At 32.8% G+C, this 19,032-nt stretch overlaps 2 protein-coding genes across 2 annotated transcripts; both read left to right on the top strand.

Annotated features, from left to right (window-relative positions):
* Nucleotides 1-7,229: 7,229 nt before the first annotated feature.
* LOC110095565 (putative F-box protein At4g17565) lies at nt 7,230-8,474 on the top strand. Its single transcript, XM_020821166.1, has one exon. The coding sequence runs from the start codon at nt 7,230-7,232 to the stop codon at nt 8,472-8,474; it is 1,245 nt and encodes a 414-aa protein (XP_020676825.1).
* An 8,932-nt stretch (nt 8,475-17,406) lies between these two features.
* Nucleotides 17,407-18,618, top strand: LOC114578577. The gene has a single exon (XM_028691865.1). It carries the CDS (start codon nt 17,407-17,409, stop codon nt 18,616-18,618), a length of 1,212 nt encoding a protein of 403 aa, XP_028547698.1.
* The last annotated feature ends 414 nt before the right edge of the window (nt 18,619-19,032 follow it).

Below are 19,032 nucleotides of genomic sequence, written 5' to 3'. Positions count from 1 at the left end.
ATATATAATATACTAGTTTAAATGGTCAACACCTACGTTGAGCGGTATTTCACCATCTCCCACGAATTAATTTTTTGACTAATTTATGATCAAAATATGTTGATAACATTTTTCCCTATGAAAGCTCCATTGCAAGAAATTTTTACTAAGCCTTTTAAATTTCTTGGATTTGGGTTGGTTAAAATTATAGTATAAATTTTTAGTAATTATTATTTATATTATTATATTAATTTAAGTAATTTCTAGAGGTGATGTCTAAAAAAATTATACCAAGCATTTAACTATGATCAAAGAAGGACATTAATATAGATACAATTCCAAATATTCTTAGTTTTTATGAATGATATTAAGGATGGAAAGAAAGGGGAGTTCCAAATCTCCTTTACTTTTAGGCATAGTTATTTGTTGTTAGGAAATGATTTGCAATTTTGCCACAATATTAAAGGAGCTTAGAATGTCAACTTTTTTTTTTTGGTTAAAAATCATAGAGGCGCCTATGCGTTAATTGAAGAAAAAAAAGGTTACAAACTCTTAAAAGGATCTAGAGTCACTAATGTTCAAAGAGCTATATCCAAAACAAAAATAATCCCAAGAGCTTAAGAATCCCACTAAATTATAAAAAAAAATGAAACAGAAAGAAATTACTACGGGGCAGTAAGGAGCCACCACCCAAAAAGGACCTAGAGCCCAATCAATCAAAAAAGCCACGTAAATGCATCATAAGCGATCCACCTGAACCTGCAAAGCCAAGTAGAAGACAATCTCCACCAAAGATTTTTGCATCGACAATCACTTCCAATCGCACTAGAAAACACAAGCCAAGCAGTCCAATTTGAATCCAAAGACCCAATTTACGATCTACACCTGCAAGAAAAGATAAATTTCCAAACTAATAAAAATAAGCGCACCATCAAGAACATAGTAAACGCACCACCAAAATAGGAGTAGAACACGCTAGAGAAACCCAACCCACTAACAACTAGTCAGAGAACCCCAACCAAATAGTCAAACCCATCACAGTAGGGACCACACCAAATAGATAAAAACCAAACCCACTAACAACCAGACCAAATGACCCAACCTCCAATAATTAAGTAGTAGACATGAAATGCAGAATCAAAACCAAAAGCCACTAGCTACCAAAAGACCAAGCCAAGGCCTCTAAAAAGAAAGTAAAATGTCAACTAGCCTAACCAGTCAGAGATAACCCAACCAACTCAAAAACAAAGACTAACTGCACCAAAAAGCAGAAAAAACTCAATTCCAGCGAGATAAACAAGCATAACTAAACAATAGAAGAAGGAATATAATGAGCTTTAGATCTAGTAGCTTTTCCTTAAGAATACTTAAAATTTTGCACCAGAATTTTATTTTTATTTATTACTTTTCTTACCTATAATCATGGGGAAAACATTATTATCACTTACACAACATTCATAGCAATATCATCCTAAAAATTTTTACAGAGATCACCTCAACACCCTAGTTATCATCCAACTGATTACATGGGATCAACCTGTTAGCATGATCAATAGGATTTGTAGAATGCAAATCTAAATGCTACTTCCCACCACCCAATTTTAGTAACTCATCTTTAGAAATAGGGGAATCCAGTATGTTAATTATAGGAACCCTATTAGAAAACATCCAAACCACTATGAAGAAGAAGAGCAGCATCTACAAGGTTAGGACGAATATAATTTTTAACATAGTAATCAAGATAATGAAGCCCCTCACCATCAACACCAGAGACCACATTCAACATTTTATTACCAACTGAAGTTCCACAAATTACTTTATAGGAGAAATAGTTTATTGATTACTAGAAGTATCAGAAAATGAACCAAGATAGGATTAATAGCCATAACTTTACTATTGCTCTCAATTTCCTCAGCAGCAAAAGTTTTAGCAAAAGAAAGGATATCATCATGGTGACCATTTGATCTATTTCATAAAGCAGAGATCACCTCAACACCCTAGTTATCACCCAGCTGATTACATGGGATCAACCAGTTTGCATGATCAATAGGATTTGTAGAATGCAAATCTAAATGCTACTTCCCACCACCCAATTTTAGTAACTCATCATTAGAAATAGGGGAATCCAGTATGTTAATTATAGGAACCCTATTAAAACATCCAAACCACTATGAAGAAGAAGAGGAGCATCTACAAGGTTAGAACGAATATAATTTTTAACATAGTAATCAAGATAATGAAGCCCCTCACCATCAACACCAGAGACCACATTCAACATTTTATTACCAACTGAAGTTCCAAAATTAATTTATAGGAGAAATAGTTTATTGATTACTAGAAGTATCAGAAACATGAACCAAGATAGGATTAATAGCCAGAACTTTACTATTGCTCTCAATTTCCTCAGTAGCAAAAGTATTAACAAAAGAAAGGATATCATCATGGTGACCATTTGATCTATTTCATAAAGTAGTGTTGACAAAGTAAGAGCGACGGGTAAAAACTCTGCTATAATCCATATTATTTATGAGTTTAATCACACATTTCTTAAATCCAAGTGGGTAACCAAGAAATCACTGCTAAGATTAAGATTAAAGAAAAAATATTGAATCGATTCTAAAACTAGGTCTATGACTGGGAAATTCGCCGATCAATGAGAATTCAATAGGGGTTGCAAGAGTGAGTATCTAATCTTCCAAAATTAAAGTGATGATACCCACAATGGGTTATATTTTTAAGATCATAAAATCCACTGAAGAACTGGCACCCCAAACGACATCAATAAAAGAGGCAAGATTCTTTTTGACATTTAAAAATTAGGATTGTTCAATCAAACATGATTAATCATCATTTGGATAGTAGGAACAGTCGAAGGCAAATCGATCATGAAAAATGAACATTAAAAAAAATCATAGAAAATAGTAAACCTTAGAAGACCCGAGGTCGAGAAGAAAACAAACATCAAAGAAGGAAAGAAAACTTTCCTAAGGCTGCAGTTGAGCAAATCTACTCTAACGAGGAGCGACTAGGGCGAAGCTTTAACAGAGTAAGATAGCAGAGCAATATGGAGTAACTTAATGCCAAATGTTAACCTTCTTTTAAAATGTATTAGAAAAGGAATGTGAATCTAAATGAATATGTACTTTTACTTTAAACATGTATCTTAATGTTGAAGTTTAATAAGTCAATTTATTAGTATATTAGTATATGTTACCAAATGGAAAGAAAATCTTTAATTTATTTGCATGAATAAAAGAAATTTCTCTGACTATGATCATGGAGGTCAATGGGATATCAAATATTTAATTCACCTTGAGTGGCTTCTTTATTTCAAATAAGAAGAAAAAGGAGGAGGCATTTGGAGGATCTCCTCTGGCCTCTAGGGTTCCGTCTCACTCTGCCCTTCTATCCCGCATCTCGCATGAAGAAGACCAGTCTGCTCGCTTTGCAGCATGCGCGCGCCCCTGGCCTCAAGCTCTCTAGTCCGCCAACGTCACCGCAGTACACTCGCGTACCGCACTCCCGCATGCCAAGCCATGCACCCCCACCAGACTTCTGATCCCGTGCTTCCTCGACCTATGACCTGTCAGCATGAAATAGCTCGCTCATGGCAACTTCCATCTCTATGGCTCCAGACGTTGTCCCGACCCCGTGCACCCTGCCTGCTCCCGCCTGAGCTCCATATTGACCCTCTCTAATGTTGTTGAACCTACTCCAGCGCTCCTAGCTTTCTGCAGTCACATCATATTTATATCATATATAACACCATTGAGCAAGATCTTTCGTATTTCAAAAATTTAATCTAGAAGTTAATAACTAAGGTAAATGATGCTATTTGAGATTGTTTAAGCTCTATATCATTGTGTAATTTGTTCCATTCATACCATTACATAATTTGATAATGTAAAACCTACTTTACCTATGATCCTGATAGGAGATTTTGTATATGACTTTACCATTCTTCACTCTTCATGAACATATATATAGCTTAAATGCGACAATTTTGTATGGACAACATATACATAGGTTCACTATCCACAAGCATGAACACTTTCTATTTGTCGGCCTAGGATTAGATCCCCTACCCTCTTAGTCTACAAGGTCCCCTTGGATGAGATAACATATGGTTGCTAAACAAGAATCCTCTAATCAACACTTGATTAGTAGGCTAAGGGCACCGATGAAACTGGAATGAAATCCGTGGAGGTCTTGACCAGGGGGGTCATACTATTTGGATTTCTTAGATGCTAGTCCCAATCTTCTTATTAAAACAACAAGCCACCCCATCTTTTATTTCATGGGACTTGATATCATAGTTTTAAAGCGTTAGGTGGAATTTAGTTGGCAGTCATATCCAGACAGGATCATAAGTTTAGAAGAGTTGGGTTTTCTCAAACCCTCGCTAGGGGAGAGAGATAACTTCCTTTGTATTTCATTAAACAAGGTTGGAGTTACAACTTTGTAGTGACTCACTTTATCTCAAGGTTATGAGGTTGATTTTGTATGTAATATGTCATCACCTATTGGGCATTATACTAATTTGGTGATCAAGATTAATATAAGTCCAACTTTTAATAAAATGTAAGTTTAAACAAATTAAATCTCATTTAAAAATACTAAAATCCAACCATAGGATAGACTTGAGCACTTTTGAGCAGTTTCAAAATCTTAGTGCTCCCTATTCTTCATCATTCAACTCTAGAAAGAACTAGTCAACCTTGAGCCAACCCCTTCGAAGTCAAAAAATCTTCAATCCTTGTCTGAACTTTGAAATCCTAAAAAATGTTTGTCATTATATTAATCAAGAGTATTCCCAGAGAATTAACTCTCTTTGTGATGTAATTAACCATAAGGATTTGATGTATATATGGTGGACCTATAACTAAAAAAAAAAATAACTCCTATCTTATTATTTTTTGGTAGAGAAAAGATATCTTGAAATGTAGACAATCTTTCTAAAACCTATTTAATTATCAAGTACCTTTGTAGAATGTCGTTATTTTTCTTTGAGATGATATAATATTCTTTTTGTCATATCTGATCATACCCATTCTTGCTTTTAAATCCTTCGTAGAATAGTCTCTTCATCTTTCGATATGAAATAATTTATAAAAATGATATTTCTAAAACCTTTTTTTTTATTATCAATCAATTGTAGAATACGACATTCGTCTTTCTAGATGGTGTGTTATCTCAATGTGGCATTTGATTACAAATATGAAAGCACACTAAACATGTGTGGTTTATTTTCTCACTTCCTATCTCACCATGATTGCGATCTCCATCTGATAACATTTCTCTTTATTATCATGATCTCTAATTATAATATATGCTAACAATTGCCAAATTTAATATTGAATTAATTCAATATACCTTAAATTTTTTATTGGCAAAAAGCTTCTTCAAAATTTTATCTAAATAAATAAATTCATTGAAAACTACCCCTGAGTCCGATTCCATCCCACATTTTGGGCTGAGCAAAACCTCCTTTTGTTAGCTCATAATAGCCTAATTCTCTCCTTGCCATCAACTCACGTGTCTATCACCTTGCTTGCTAGAACCTTCATTCGACCTCATAGCTACCTAAATTGAAGCCTAGCGCCTCTTCTTGTAGCTTCAACTACAATGGCAACATCTAACCAACAATTATCTCCCTCCTATCACAAGCAACTACAACATTTCTTAGGTTATTGCCCATTGCAGATCAAACATTGTACTTCCTAACATCTACTTCTTCTAAAAGTAAGCAGTCTGTAGCACATCCTGACAAATGTGCAACTCATGTTGATGTGTTAGTTGGGAGCTTCGGTTATCAAACCAAGAGGTCTTGAGTTTGAAACTTGTGTACGTACTATTTGTATATTTTTCCTTGAATAGCCTATATGTCCCAAAAAGGTATATATATATATATATATATAAGCATTGAGCTAGAAGGCATTGTAGCTCCTTTTGATTGAGTTTTAATTTCATTTAAGTTTATCTAATTAAGAATATTTATTTTAAATTTTGACACAAAAAAGTCTTATTAGATCTTTTAATGAGCCATATAGAATGAAAGATAATTTTATATATAAAAGAAATAGAAATTTTTGAATTAATAAATTTAAATTTTATACTTGAGTATTCAAAATGCTTAATCTAAATTAAATCTAACAAAGTAGGCTCCATCGTTCCAACAGACCAATCACAAATGCCTCCATCTTCGTCCCTAAGACTAAGAGAGAGTCTAACAGAGATGAAGCTCTGTCTAGACACAAATGGCAAGGAAGGAGGAAGAAGGGTGGAAAAGACAAATGATATCACTTTTCCAATCTTGTTGATTACTTTCTAACAAAGGCCATATACATATATGCAGCATACATGCATTATTTACTTTAATATTTTGTCTATCAATTAATTGGCGATGATGAACTACTTACCTTATTTAGGGTTTAGGGTGGCCATGGAAAATACAAAGGCAATATACATGCTCCGTGCATGCATTGTTTTACTTTAATATTTTGCCTATCAATTAATTGGCGATGATGAACTACTTACCTATTTTTTTTTATTTCAGTATTCCTTCCATCAATGGGATCTCTTTTAATCATAATCAGTTAATGGTATCCATATTAGTAAAATTATAAAATTTCATGTACTAAATTGATTAGAAATTTTATTATATGAACAAAATTGATCAGAAATTTATTAATTTATAATATTATTAAAAACAAACTATTTCCAAGCTAATGAAAGAGCCAATAAGACACCAAATTCATTTTGTATAACAAAATAATAAAACTATTGTAAATAAATGCTTTTGTCTGCGGTAAAACATATACAATATATGTTTCCTCATCTTCCACTCATGATACTATTTAAGAATAAATTGTTTCTAGACCCCTTAAAATAATGCCAATTTTAATCACAAATAGTCTCGTTGGAACTCCTAATAAATTGCATGCAATAAAAGAAAAATTTTAATTTAAAATTTAAAATTTAAAATAATAAATTTAATTTTTCTAACATGAATTTAACACCCTATTCTACTTATCGATGATGCTGGTTGGCCAATTTCATTATCCCCAAATGAGAAGAAAAATTAATGCACTTAAATATTTGCCACAAATACATATTCTATTTCACATTTATATCTCAAACAAAGATTGCATATTTGACTCCAACTCTTATTAATTTTTGTTCAAGTGTGGTAGTGTTGGAAGACACCGCGACTCTTTTACTCCAGTGGTCATCACAAATACAATAATATTATGGCATGGTCTGATCTCCCCATAGATCTCCTTCGTCGCATCTCATCGCAATTGTCCATTGTAGAACTAGTTCGATTATCTCTTGTCTGCACCTCATGGAATTTCACTCCCACCAACTGTGCACTCCTACGATTTCAATGTCGTCCCTCCCCATGGTTGCTCCTTTCAAATGATGTAAACGAGGCCTCCGGAACACTCACCTTCCGCGAACTTACCATAGAAGGAGAAGAAGCTATCATCAGCTTCCAACGTCGCTTCTCCTCCATCACTTACAACACCTATGGTCGCCGCTGTTTTGGCTCAAAGGATGGATGGCTTGTGACCCTTGACAAAATAGAACTACAACCTCGCCTTTTCAACCCTATCACAAAGGCTAATATATTGCTCCCATCCCTTTATGACTTTATCATGCCACAATTTGCCTCTGATGGCTTCATCAGGAATTCTTGCAATGAAATTTTGCTTGACATTATGTCTGACGACTTACGTGATATATATTTTCATAAGTTCATTTTCTCCTCTAACAACGCCTCTGGAACTGTTGTTGTTATCTATGGCATTAAAAAAGCGCTTGCTTTAGCAAGGTCAGAAGATCTAACTTGGGTTCTCGGGCCACAATTATCTTTTTACAGCACGAAGGACGATGAGCAATTTGAGGATGTTTGCTATCATGAAGAAAATGAAAGATTTTACGCTATTACAAATTTTTCTATGGTGCTTGCTTTTGATCTCAATGGAGAAAATGTTGAATTGATCTGCCCGAATAGGCCCAACAATTACTACCACACAATAAACTTTGATTATATGTACTATATTGCCTTTTTGTCAGGAACACTTATAAGAATAGAGAGGGTGATTGATATTACTCATAATAGGCACCATAATGCGACAACGATGGCTATCTTTGTTTTCAAGTTTGTGCCTTCTGTTGTTACTTCTTCATCTTCTTCTTACTCTCAATGGATCCCCATCAATGAGCTAGGGGAATACTCCATTTTTGTGGGTTGTAATCAGACATTTTCTTTGGATCACACAGTTGCTACTGGAATTAAACCAAATTGTATATATTTTTCTGATCATTGGAGCAACATGTTGCTAGGTAATGTTGATTGTGATGTTGGACTTTGTGATCTTCATAATGATCGCATTCAGTATATCCTTCACCCTAATCCACGGACTAATTGGCCTCCATCAATTTGGTTTACACCATCATTTTCATACATTGAATATCTTAGTTTTTGCTAGCATGTAATATGAATATTTTTGGATTATAAGTCTATTTTTAGTATTTATTGGACACTTTTTTAGGTAATACTGAGTAGTTATTTTATTTAACCATGTACTTACCTCTTTTATATTTGTTTTGAGTATAATTAGCTTCTTTTTACATGTAAAGAATGATTTGGAGCAGAAAACATAAAAATTAACTACTTCAAAAGAAAAAAAATGAAGCTTATATGAAAAGAATGAGAGAAAATGCTCCCAAAATTGTACGCCTTGAAATTATTTTAGAAAATGTATTGTGTGAGGAAATACATAAACAAATCTTTGTAAGGCAATATCAATATAATTTAGCTAAATATTATTTTAATAGTAATCAATGATATCAATGAAAAAAATATTTAACGACAAAAATCTTTGTCATTTGCAACTCCTTTGCATGTAAATAAAGAATATTTACAATATAAAAAATTTAACTAGTCACTATTGTATCACTTAATGTAGATTTAAATTGAAAAAATTCATGGATGGTTTCATGTTAGAAGAAATTGTTCTATTACTCAAGGATATATATATATATATATATATAAAGCAATAAATAAGATTTTATCCTCTTATATAATTTAGATGCATCATTCCTATCTAATTAAAAGTGTACACTTTTTATGAGAAAACTTAAGTATATATTTTTTATAATTATATATAATGTCTGAATGTCATCATCCTTACATGATCATCCAACATCATCAAACTATTATTACCCAATCATTAATGAAAAACACTCATTGTTTGATTATAATAGCTTTTTCACCATCATTTGACCATTATCATCTTAGTGTTGTTGATCAACCGCCATCTCCTAATTATAAGGGAAGATTTGGGGAAGAAATGTGCTTTTTGCTTTGAGTTAGTATAAATGTTGAGGGTTTCTTTTAGGTTAATTTCTAAATAAGGGAATATTCACCTTCTAGAAAATAGGGAATTGAGAATGAAATAGTAATGGGTAAGAGGATGGCAACAAACAAGATTTTCAAATAGTATATGACCAATTGCTCTTGAAGGAGGGAGGGGTTTTCACAAGATTTGGGGAAGAAATATGCTTTTGGCTTAGAGTTGGTATAAATGTTAAGGGTTTCTTTTAGGTTAATTTCTAAATAATGGAATATTCACCTTCTAGAAAATAGGGAATTGAGAATGAAATAGTAATGGGCAAGAGGATGACAACAAACAAGATTTTCAAATAGTATATGACAATTTGCTCATGAAGGAGGGACATGCAAATCTCTCAATTGTAAGGTTTTCTCTTTTATCTTGCCATCTTATGATATAATTCAATTAAATTTTAGTTTGGCTTGAGCTCATCTCTTTCTAATGAAGTCACACATGCATGGATGCTATAGGTATTAAGGTGGTTCAAGGTGAAGTTGATGCATGCATCTTAGACGATCAATCTTGGTGATGGCAAACAATGTTGGTAAAGTAACATACTAGGAAGTAATGTAGTACCAAGTAACACACATAAGATAATTGATAGTCTAATTGAGAGACAAATGAAGATGCATGTTAGGAGTCTATTATGAATACAAAGGTACCCTTAGGGTGTAACGCACATTATGTTTGGTAAGGGCTTGTGATAAATAGTGAATTTTTTAACTTTGCATCATACAATTGTATCATACTCCTTCCAAAAATTTATGACAATTTCACTAAATAAAATATTAAAAATAACAACTATAGTACTATCATGACAAAAATAAAATAAAATAAAGATACACTTACAAAAATTTTCATTGAATATAAAAATTTTGTACATCATAATTAAAAAATATATATACAACTATAAAAACAAATTTTAATTTCCTACATACAATCATATATTTTCACGTACAATTTACTAATAAAAATATGTTTCTTATTTGAATAAAATAATATAGAAGCTTACATGAATTTGATAACTATTATTTTCATGCTTACAATTATGTGTTTTAAAAGGCGATATCCATATATTAAATTTTCACCAACAAGAATTAGTTCACAAAAAATGAATAAGAAGTTAAGATTGAACTTATGAAACTTCTTATATAGATAATGTAAACATTCTCTTTCTAGAGGGAATTATGTATCTCTTATGTTTCACTATATGCTAAAACAAGTGAATGATGTGTATGAAATTTATCTTTTCAAAATATCTTTCTAATTAAATATTGATCATGATTTAATCCTGGCTTACAATGTTGAAGAAATTATATAGTTAAGAAAGATTTAGTTTGGAAAATTCTAAAATTTGAGAAAATAAATCATAATAAAAAAGCAAGAGCAAGAAAAATGTACCAAATTTAAAAATGTTAAATAGAAAAATTATTGAGGTTGGAAGTAAGAAACACCGCAAACAAACAAACAAGAAAGTAAAAGTAGCAAAAAGTAAAGGACACCAGGATTTAATTTGGAAAAGTTTGAAATAGGGAAAAAACCAAGGAGGCACACCACACCAAGAAATTTACTATAAAAATTGGAAGAAATATGTACAAATCTCTCTTTTCTCTTGTTATCTCCTTGCTTCTCATCTCTTTTACATCGTTCTCATACACAAAGCACAAGACAAATGCAAGTTAATAACTCCAAGGGACGCCCTCCTTCAAAAAAATGAGAAAGAAAACTGTGATCATACCTCGCAGCATTGTGGCGCTTGTTTGGAGCGTTGTATACCTCAAGCCTCTGTCATCATGATGCTGCAATGCTCAAACCAGCAGAGGTGTGGCCAATACACTGCGTTGCGGTGCCGAATCTTGAGCAACACAGCATTGCGATGCTCTATTCTATGTCATTTCTCCCAACAAACTCTACAGCACCAGGTCGATTGGGAATAAAATGCAAGAGTGCTCAAGCATGTTGGGCAATTTGTTAAATTTGGAACTGAAGATGTGGGTTTTATTAAGATATTTATCTAGTTTAATGTACATTACAGTCTTATGTATTTATAGAATTTAATTGAGATTTTTTAATTTAATAAATTTTTATTTAATTATTCATTATCATATTATTCTATTTCTTTCTTTCTTATCATTTTTTTAAAATCCACCTTTCACATTTAAATTTGAATTTATTGAATTTTGAATTAGATTGTATTAGCTATGTTTGTGTTATTTAATATTTTTTAATAGTTAGTTTGTGTCAATTTTATGATTCATTTAGTATTGGCGATAATGTGGATGTAATTATGAATTATTTTGATTAAGGTAAATCTAATCTTATTATGTTTCTTTACTAAGTACATGTATATATGTTTGTGTATATATGATGTGGTTAAGGGTTTATCGTTGATTTGGCTCTTTGAGGTGACATATGCCGTTTAGATGAACTAAGTGTTCAAATAGGTTAATGATTAGAGGGTGTAAACTTGCCAACTAGGAAGTATGATGCCCCCGGTCAAGATTTCATGGTTTCTTCATTCTGGATTTGTCGATTCCCTTAGCCTACTTAGTCGAGTGTCGATTAGATGATTCTTGTTAGCATCCATATGTTGCCTCATCTAAGGGTACCTCATAGACTAAGAGGGTAGGGTAGTTAATCGTAGGCTAACAAATGAGAAGTGCACATGCTTGTGGATAGTGAACATATCATAAGGTGTCACATTTAAGCTATATGTAAGTTCACAAAGAGTGCGGACAGGTAAAGTCGCAATACCTAAGGCTTCTACTTATACAAAACATCTCATACCAGGATCATAGGTGAAGTGAGTTTAACATTATCAAATTATGCAATGGTATGAAAGCATCGAATTATATAATGACATAGAACATAAGCAATCTCAAATAGCATCATTTACCTTAGTTATTAACTTCCAAATTAAATTTTGAAATATGAAAGATCATACCTCAATCGGTGATATGATATACTAGACATAAATGTGCTTGTGTTCATGGAGCTGGGAGAAGAGTCCACTTGAAGTCCGAAAGTGTTGGCACCCCCAACGTGATATGCAATGGATATTCCTCACAAATAACATGAAGAAATATGCATTAGAATTAAATATATTCAAACGTGTATGCCTATGAGAATATGAGTGAATTGATCATATATGCTTGATTTGATGAACGAATGTATTCAACATAAGCATTGTTTATATCGAAGAAATTGAGGGCATAGTAATGTTATGGCTGTTAATACATTCTTGGTTCATGTTTTTGATATTTCTGGTAATTAATTAACTATTTCTCCTATTAAGTTATATGTTGATCATCGAATTGGTAAAAGCATGTTGAATGTGGTCTCTGGTGTTGATGGTGAGGGGCTTCATTATCTTGATTAGGAGACTCAAAATTGTATTCTTCCTGACCTTATGGATGCTCCTCTTCTTCTTCTTCACAGTTGTTTAGATGTTTATAATAGGATGCCTATAATTAATATACTCGATTCTCCTATTTCTGATGATGCATTATTGAAATTGGGTGGTGGAAACTAGCATTTGGATTTGCATTCTGTTGATCCTATTGATCATGCTAACTAGTTGAGCCCATGTAATCAGTTAGGTGATAACTAGGGTATTAAGGTGATCTCTGTAATATTTTTTAGGATGATATTGATCTGAATGTTGTGCAAGTTGATAATAATCTTTTCTAAATGGTTATACGCAAGAAAATGAAGAAAAATAAAATATAAAAAATTGGTGAAAAATTTTAAGTATTTTGAAGATAAAACTACTAGGTCTAAAGCTCATTTGGGTGGTGGCTCCTAGCTGGCCTGTGCTATTTTTTTTCTATTTTATTCTATTTTTTAATAATTTAGTGGGCATCTTAAGCTCTTAGGTTTAATTTTGTTTTAGATGTAGCTCTTTGAGCATTAGTGACTCTAGATCCTTTTAAGAGCTTGTAACCTTTTTTTTTTTTTTTTTTTTTTTTAATTACACAACTATCTCTTTGGTTTTTAAAACACATAGGTGCCTCGGTGGGTTTTAACCAATAAGGGAAAAAAAAAAAAAGTTCACATTCTAAGCTCCTTTATGATTGTTGCAAAAGTCCAAATTATCTCCTTACAACAAATAACTATGAGTAAAAGTAAAGGAGATTTGGGACTCCTGTCTCTCTCCATCCTTTAAATCATTCATAAAAACTAACACTATTTGGAATTGTATCTATATTAGTGGCCTTCTTTGATCATAGTTAAATTCATGATATAATTTTATTTGGAGGTCACCTATGGAGATTAATCATTTTTTATTAGTTATTTAAACAAAAGAAATATGTCTTAGATGGGCATATAATTAAATTAATAATATAAATAATAATTACTACAAATGTATATTATAATTTTAACCAACCCAAATACAAGGAATTTAAAAGGCTTAGTTAAAATTTCTTATAATGGAGCTTTTGATAGGGAAGAATGTGATCAATATATTTTGATCATAAATTAGTCAAAAAAATCTCATTCTTGAGAGATGGTGAAATACCGCTCAACATAGGTTCTTACAATCAAAGAAGAAAAAGCTTACGTCGGTTGCCATCGTCGCTTCTCCTCCCTTGATAGTCACCTCTCCAGTCGTTGCTATTTTGGCTCCAAGGATGAATGGCTCGTGACCCTTAACAAAATAAATCTACAACCTTTCCTCTTCAACCCTCTCACCAAGGCCAAAATTTTGCTCCCATCTCTTTTCACCATCCTCAAAGATCAAGGGCATATGATAGAGACCCAATATTGCCCGACGGCTCCATCAAATTTTTTGTAATGAAATTTACTCATACTTTAGCACAGACGATGAAGGCTTGCGTGATATATATTTTTAGAATATCATTATCTCTTCTAATGACTTGTTAGGAGTTGCTATTGCTATTTACGAGTGTACAAAATCTCTAGCTTTGGCAAGGCGAATACATGGGTTCTTGGCCCACAATTGGCTCTTTACGCCATGATATGTGTAGCAATTTGAAGATGTTTATTACCAAGAAGAATATAAAAGATTTTACGCAATCACACATTTCTCAATGGTCCTAGCTTTTGACCTTAATGGACAAAGTATTGAATTGATATATGGCACGCGAAAGTGTGGTTAAGAGTCTAATTTTTATGCAATCTTTGTAAACCATGTTATTTTAGCATGCATTTTAAATAATCAAACCCTCAAACAAATGCATAATATAAACATTTTTTTTTTGGGTTAAAACCCACAGAAGGGGCCTACGCATTGATATAATTAAAACGGTTACATAAGTCCTTAGAAGGGTCCTCCAGCTTTCTACTACTCCAAAGATCTACAAAAAAAACAAAATAAAACCTAAAAGCCGGTGGTCCAATTTCCTACAATTACAATAGAAACAAAAATAAAAGCTAGGGCTGGAAACAATCAGCACCCAAAAAAGGAAGCTCATATAGATATCATTCAGCTCACACTTCCTGGAAAAAAGGAAAATAAGGATCCAAAGAACTAGAAGAAAAACAGCAATTAACTTACTTATATTTAGGATCCAAAAAGCCGAGCAAGATGATCTACAAACAAAGCTCCAGAGAAGTAAGTTAAAAGCAACAAAATAAAAAATACAAAATTTCCAGATACGATTACCACAGATAACCTTGCAGCCATAAGCAACCCAACAATACCCCCACCAAATCAGAAAGTCGGTCCAATTCTCAGCACAAAACATCTTCAACCTAATCTTCAAACTCCCCATCAGCATATAGACCCAATAACTTAGTGATCCCCACAGAAAATTAACCCCAACTTGCTTGCATAAGGAAGATGCCCAAAAAAATAAAAATTAACAATGACACAAGTATAGCACATAAAAACCTCCCCGCTCGTATACAGAAAATAATAATACAAAAACCATCTGGAATGAATTATGGCACGCCCAGAACTACTCCAAACATCCAAAAATCAGACAGGGCACTCCACAACCAACCTAGTAAAATAAGACGAAACAGCAAATAATAAAATCAGCCACCAAAAAATAGGAAGAAGCAAATACCCCCCAAACTGCAGAAAGACAGACATCAAAACATAACTAAACCCAACAAAATCAAGTGTGACGGATATAGGGAAGACCCAATTTATCCAAAAAAATCATGCGAGTAAGGGGAGCAGGTAAATTGTTCAGATTATGCTCCAAGAACAAGTTACTGTGAGCACCAAACTTCGCCAGCCAATCAGCACAAGTGTTGCCTTCACGGTAAACATGAGTAATATTGTAGTTTAAATTAACAAGGAAAGTGTTAATTTTTCTAATAGTATAGAAATCCTGAAGACAACCCACAGAAATACTAGAAATAACATGCAAAAGAAGTTTAGAATCAACCTCAATGTTGATAACCTGATAACCATACTTCATACAGATCTCTAACCCCTCGTGCAATGCCATAAGTTCAGCCGACAAAACAGAGCAAGGCAACAGAGGTCCAAAAAAAACACGCAGAGGTTTGCCGTAATGATCGCTAATAATACCTCCCAAACCCGCATTATTAGCACTAATAGAGCCATCAGTATTCAATTTAACAGCCTGAGCCTTAGGTTTATTAACAATACAGGCAGGCTTGCTCACAATAGTAGACCCAGACGTGACACCAAAGTGAGTAGCCAGTAGATTACAGTTGAAAAAATGTTTACTAGAAATAAGATTAATCGAAATATTAACTGCAGAATTTTATCCCTCACATTAGAAATAATATTATTGGCATACATTTTAATCTCATTGTGTTTAGAATCATTTCTACCTTTCCAAAGGTACAAAATTATAACAATAGGCAAAATGTTCTGGATATGACCTTTGCTAGTAATAAACCACATTTTAAGCATCACAGCTAAATCACAATCAAAATTAAAAGTATGAAAACCAACCAGGTTAAAAAAAATGATGCCACACTCTCCTAGCAATAGCACCAGTCACAAAGACATGGATTGCATATTGTTGAAAACATTTCAAATTAGTGAACAAAAAGCATTCAGAATAATTTCAAAAGCACTCAAAGCCATGATTTTGCACATATTTATAAATATTTGATTGATGAAGAATTCGATCCAAATATTTTAATTTTCAAATCATAATGAACCATAAGCAAAATGATATCCAAAATGGAGAGAAGGGAGGAAGGAAAAGGGTGGAAAAGACATATGATATTTATTTTCCAATCTTATTGCTTACTTTCTAACAAAGGCAATACACATGCACCATGCATGCATTATTTTACTTTAATATTTTCTCTATCAAATAATTGGTGATGATGAACAACTTACCTTTTTTTTAATTTCATCATCCCTTCCATCAATGGGATCTCTTTTAATCAGAATCAGAGAATGGTATCCATATTACCAAAATAATAAAATTTCATTTACTAAATTGAGCATAAATTTTATTATATTAACTAAATTGAACAAAAATTTTGTTAATTTATAATATTATTAAAAACAAACTATTTTCGGCCTAATAAAAGAGCCAATAAGACACCAAATTCATTTTGTAAACTGAAATAATAAAACTATTCTAAATAAATACCTTTGTCTGAGGTAACACATATACAATATATGTTTTCTCATCTTCCACTCATTTTAATATTTAAGAATAAATCGCTTCAAGACCTCTTAAAAGAATGTCATTTTTTGACAGAAATAGTCTCGTTGGATCTCCTAATAAATTACATGCAATATAAGAAAATTTTAATTTAAAAATAAATATTTAATTTTAAAATATAAATTTATTTTTTACGACATGAATTATGCCACAAATACTCATTTATGGATAATGCCAGTTGGCCAATTTCATTAGCCCCAAATGAGAAGAAAAATTAATACACTTGAATATTTGCCACAAATACTCATTATATTCCACATATTTATATCTCTAACAAAGATTGCATATTTCATTCCAACTCTTATTAATTTTTGTCCGAGCGTGGTAGAGTTGGGTGGTAGTGTTGGAAGGCACCACGGCTCCTGTCCTCCATTGGACAACGCAAATACAATAATATTATGGCATGGTCTGATCTCCCCATAGATCTCCTCTGTTGCATCTCATCACACTTGTCCATTGTAGACTTAGTCCGATTATCTGTTGTCTGCACCTCATGGAATTTCACTCTTACCAACTATGCAATTCTTGGATTTCAATGTCGTCCCTCCCCATGGTTGCTCCTTTCCAATGATGACGAAGAGGCCTCCGACACACTCACCTTCCACGAACTTACCATAGAAAGAGAAGAAGTTGTCGTCAGCTTCCAACGTAGCTTCTCCTCCATCGGTAGCCACACCTATGATCGCCGTTGTTTCGGCTCCAAGGATGGATGGCTTGTGACCCTTGACAAAATAGATCTACAGCCTTGCCTCTTCAACCCAGTCTCAAAGGCTGAAATATCGCTCCCATCCCTTTTGACCTTGATTGACCCACAATATGCCCCTGACGGCTCCATTAGGATTACGTGCAATGATATTTTCTGGGACATTAGGACTGATGACTTTCGTGATATATATTTTCATAAGTTCATTGTCTCGTCTAATGACTCTACTGGAACTATTGTTGTTATCTATGGCATTACAAAAGAGCTTGCTTTGGCAAGGTTACAAGATATGACTTGGGTTCTTGGGCCACAATTATCTCCTTATAGCCCGAAGGATGAGGAGCAATTTGAGGATGTTTGCTATCATGAAGAAAATCAAAGATTTTTTGCAATCACAAATTTTTCTATGGTGCTTTCTTTTGACCTCAATGGACAAAATATTGAATTGATCTGCCCAAATATGCCCAACCCATACTTTCGCACCAGTAATTTCTATCGTATGTACTATATTTCCTTTTTGTCAGAAACTCTTTTAAAAATAGAGAGGGTGATTGATGCTACCTATGATAGCTACAATACAACGACGGCTATCTTTGTTTTCAAGTTTGTGCCATCTGTTGTTACTTCTTCTTCTTCTTACTCTCAATGGATCCCCGTCAACGAGTTAGAGGAATACTCCTTTTTTGTGGGTTATAATCAGACATTTTCTTTGCATCACACGGTTGCTACCGGAATTAAACCAAATTGCATATATTTCACCGATCATTCAAGGAACATGTTGCCAGGATATGTTGATTGTGATGTTGGGCTTTTTGATATTTACAATGATAGAATTCAATATTTCCTTCTCCCAAATCCATGGATTAGTTGGCCTCCATCAATCTGGTTTACACCATCACTTTCATAAAATAAATATCTTAATCTTTGCTAAGCATGTAATATGAATATTTTTTGTATTATAAGTCCATATTTAATTTTTATTGGACAAATTTTTAGGTAATACCTAATAGTTTTTTTATTTAAATATGTACTTTCCTCTTTTATTTTTTTTTTTGAAGAAAATATATTAATAATGTTAGGTCACAGTTGAGTCTTTATGTGAAATCTTGTTAGCTAGTACGTAGAATCATCTTCTTTTTCTTGACTTAAAGAATTATTTGGAGTTTGTTTTAATTACATGAAATAAAAAAATTTGAAGTTTATATGAAACAAATGAGATAATTTGCTCCAAAAATTATATATACTCATAAATCCGATGCCTTGAAAATTTTAGGAAAAGTATTGTCTCATAAAATGCTTACAAAAAGTTAAATATTTTTAT

The sequence above is a fragment of the Dendrobium catenatum genome, unplaced genomic scaffold (genome assembly GCF_001605985.2).
Source record: "Dendrobium catenatum unplaced genomic scaffold, ASM160598v2 original_scaffold_76759, whole genome shotgun sequence".
Classification (NCBI taxonomy): Eukaryota; Viridiplantae; Streptophyta; class Magnoliopsida; order Asparagales; family Orchidaceae; genus Dendrobium; species Dendrobium catenatum.
The sequence above is the reverse complement of the archived record's forward strand: the minus strand, read 5'-3'. Positions and strand labels throughout refer to the sequence as shown.

Bases quoted from the DNA above. Each gene is read 5' to 3' on its own strand.
- LOC110095565 (XM_020821166.1), top strand. From the start codon at position 7,230: ATGGCATGGTCTGATCTCCCCATAGATCTCCTTCGTCGCATCTCATCG.
- LOC114578577 (XM_028691865.1), top strand. From the start codon at position 17,407: ATGGCATGGTCTGATCTCCCCATAGATCTCCTCTGTTGCATCTCATCA.